This window comes from Prunus avium, chromosome 4 (assembly GCF_965620075.1).
Source record: "Prunus avium chromosome 4, drPruAviu1.hap1.1, whole genome shotgun sequence".
NCBI classification, from domain to species: Eukaryota; Viridiplantae; Streptophyta; class Magnoliopsida; order Rosales; family Rosaceae; genus Prunus; species Prunus avium.
In genome coordinates this window covers 18,139,444-18,142,704 of record NC_142287.1, presented here as the reverse complement: position 1 = coordinate 18,142,704, position 3,261 = coordinate 18,139,444, and the positions used below count along the sequence as shown (strand labels likewise).

At 38.1% G+C, this 3,261-nt stretch overlaps 1 protein-coding gene across 2 annotated transcripts; it reads left to right on the top strand.

The window, feature by feature from the left end:
- Positions 1-619: 619 nt before the first annotated feature.
- Positions 620-2,992, top strand: LOC110755200 (protein LATERAL BRANCHING OXIDOREDUCTASE 1-like). 2 transcript variants are annotated; one of them, XM_021956372.2, is made up of 5 exons: positions 620-727; positions 891-1,283; positions 1,462-1,709; positions 1,806-2,133; positions 2,516-2,992. In XM_021956372.2, the coding sequence occupies exons 2-5, from the start codon at positions 1,008-1,010 to the stop codon at positions 2,753-2,755; spliced, it is 1,092 nt and encodes a 363-aa protein (XP_021812064.1). In that variant the 5' UTR covers positions 620-727; positions 891-1,007; the 3' UTR covers positions 2,756-2,992. The 2 variants fall into 2 exon arrangements, with proteins under 2 accessions (XP_021812064.1, XP_088107464.1); XM_088251338.1 differs by lacking the exon at positions 620-727 and having other exon boundaries at positions 826-1,283.
- Positions 2,993-3,261: the final 269 nt, after the last annotated feature.

Below are 3,261 nucleotides of genomic sequence, written 5' to 3'. Positions count from 1 at the left end.
CTTGAATCTAGTCCTTGGATCATCAAAACCAGCTTATGAAGAGGCTTCATAGCAAGAAGGTAGAGAGAAGCACACCAAAAAATACACAGAGAGAGAGAGAGAGAGAAAATCGGAATCATAAAGAGAAAGAAGAAAGAGAAAGAAAAAGAAAAAGAGAGAAAGAAAAAGAAGAAGAAAGATAAAGAGAAAGAAGAAAGGACAGAGAAGTGGCGGACAAAGGAAGAAAAAGTAAAGATAAAGGAGAGAGAAATGAAAGAAAAAATGGCTTTAAGGTTAGGTGTTGGTTAATGGGCTTTAGTTGTTGGGCTTAGGTAAGGTTAGATGTTGACAGTTGGGCTTGAGAAGTTAGAAAAATCATGGGATTAGTAGTTGGGCCACCAAAATATATTCATATTTTTATTTTTTATTTGATTTCGGTCTGGTTTAGTCCGATTTGATTTAGAGATATTAAATTGGAACTGAAATTGGTCTGAATCAATCCGGTTCAGTTTTTAGTCAACTCAACCTGATTTTTGATCAACACGATTTTTTTCGGTTTAGTCTGATCCGATAGTATACACCTTCATGTGCTTGCCCCAATTAATTGCCTTATAAATTTACATTGCACAACACTGTAAGACATTTACATTCACATCACGCTACTTCACATACAAACAAACAACACACCACTTCACATGCACACACAAAGACGAAGCATGCATTTCAAATCATTCAAATAAAGTTAAAAGTACGTACACCTCTTCATGTTTCTGTTCCGATTTTTTATTTTCAATCGTACGTGGGACTCAAAGGTCTTTTGTTGCTGAAGATAGGGGCTGTTGTGTCTTTGTTGAGTATTTTGGGTTTTTTTCCTCATTTGCCTTTCCTTAATATCTCACCTTGAATTGCAGGAACGTCCAAGTTGCTCCCGTCATGAGCTTTCCTTGCAGGTGAGCACCGAACATTTTGCAGCTGAATTTACAGAAGCTCTCTTTTTTTGGGGTGCTAGAAAGAAACCAACCAACCACATGGAAATGGCTGAGTCTTCCACTATTGCCAAGAAAGAGTTAGGATCCAAAACTGTCCAAGAGCTGCTCGCCAAAGGCAAAGGCAAAGGGGAAAAAGTGCCAGATAAATACATCCATAAAGTTACAGACGGTGGCATTGGAAACCCAAGTGCTTCTTCTGCCGCGTTGATGGATATTCCAGTCATTGATCTTGGCCTCCTCCTCACACCTTCCTCAATCACTGCACAACAACTTGATAAACTTCGATCAGCTCTTACCACATGGGGTTGCTTTCAGGTCTGAATTCAAACAACTTGTACGTAAACAATTTTTAGTTCAGGAAACTTGGTACAAAGGTCTAGATTTGTAAGCATATCCCAGGATGTTTATACTTATTTCCCTGCTTTTTGTTTGATTTGAACCACCTTTATGTAATGTAAAACATGTTTGAGGATTTTTTAATTTGGTGTTCCAGGTAATAAACCATGGCATGACTCTTGAATTCCTAGACAAGGTTCGCGAAATGGCAAAACAATTTTTTGCACTTCCAGTGGAAGAGAAGCAGAAATACTTGAGGCAAGTCAATGATACTGAAGGATATGGGAGCGACATGGTTTTTTCAGAACAACAAACACTTGATTGGACTGACCGAATATACCTATCTGTATATCCAGAAGACCGCCGAAAGTTCAAATTTTGGCCTCAAAATCCCAAATCTTTTAGGTAACTTGTGTTTGCTATACATGTATCTTCTTCCTTCACATTGAAGCAATAAGCATATCATGATCCCTCATAGTTCAACATATATTATTACTGCAGTGAAACTTTAGACCAATATACGATGAAGTTACAAGTGGTAACAAAAACTGTCCTGGAGGCCATGGCAAGGTTATTGAATTTGGATGATAATTGCTTTCGAGACCTGTATGTAGAACACGGAAAAATGGATGTGAGGTTTAACTTATATCCCCCGTGTTCAAGGCCTGATGTCGTCCTGGGTGTGAAACCGCATGCGGATGGAACAATAATCACCCTTCTCTTGCAAGACAAACAAGTGGAAGGTCTTCAGTTTCTTAAAGACGATCAGTGGTTTAGATCTCCCATTGTTCCTGAGGCGCTTCTCATTAATGTTGGTGATCAGGCAGAGGTAAATAAAATGTTCTTTCTCAACCTGTTCAATTATTGGTTTTAACTTTTAAAGCAATGCCTAAAGAGTAAAGCTTAATTGAAATTTGGTGAGTAATTGAAAACTTAAAAATGTACCCTTTTGGCCAACGGGGTCTTGTATAGTGGAAAATGGCCCTAACTTAAGACCCGTGGTCTCACATTCAAACAACGTGGCACCTTTGTAGTGTGTGTGAGAAAAACCCCCTCTCCAATATCGCTTCTATTAAAATTTAAAAAAAAATTTACCCTTTTGTATCTCACCGTTGTTATGCCTAAAACCAAGTCATCAAATATTTTTAACACTCTAATACAGTTGGTTTAGCTTACAGAAGCTTGATTGTTCATTTCCTTGTGATACACAGATATTGAGCAATGGAAAATTCAAGAGCCCTATACACAGGGTAGTGATAAATCCAGACAAGGAGAGGATCTCTTTGGCTGCCTTCTGCATCCCTAAATCAGATAAAGAGATTGAACCATTTGAAAGCCTGATCAATGAGTCAACGCCGAGATTATACAAAAAGGTGAAAGATTATTCAGGCATCTTTTTCGAATACCACTACCAGCAGGGGAGGAGACCAATAGAAGCAGCAAAAATTTAAAGTTACCCTTAAAAATTATGTTGGCATCTATTTCGAGTACTACTATCCGTTTTTCTATTGTACCTATGCTAGCTGGATAAAGTTCCCCATTGACCTATTGACCATTCGCGGTCAATAAGTCAACTTTCTTTTATGTTTGAGTGTGCCACTGTTAGAGGGTGAAAAACCCTAACAGACTTGTAAGATGTAATAACTTGTTGTTGTGCAAAACTTAACTCCCTTTAGGATCTTGTTCTTGATGGACTATGTAACAAACTCTCACAACCCAAAAGGATGAACTCACACACTCACAAGAAAAATAAGCAAGCACACAAATAATACAAAAATTTATAGAGGTTCAGCAACTTGCCCACATCCTCTTAGTGATCTCCTTGAGAAAATTCACTAATGAAAGATAGGTTACAACTTTGGTTTACAAATGGAAACCCCTTTGAACACTAATCTCTCCCAAGCTCTCTTTTTCTCTCTCACCCCTTTCTCAAACCCTTAATGCTCTTGTGGACTCT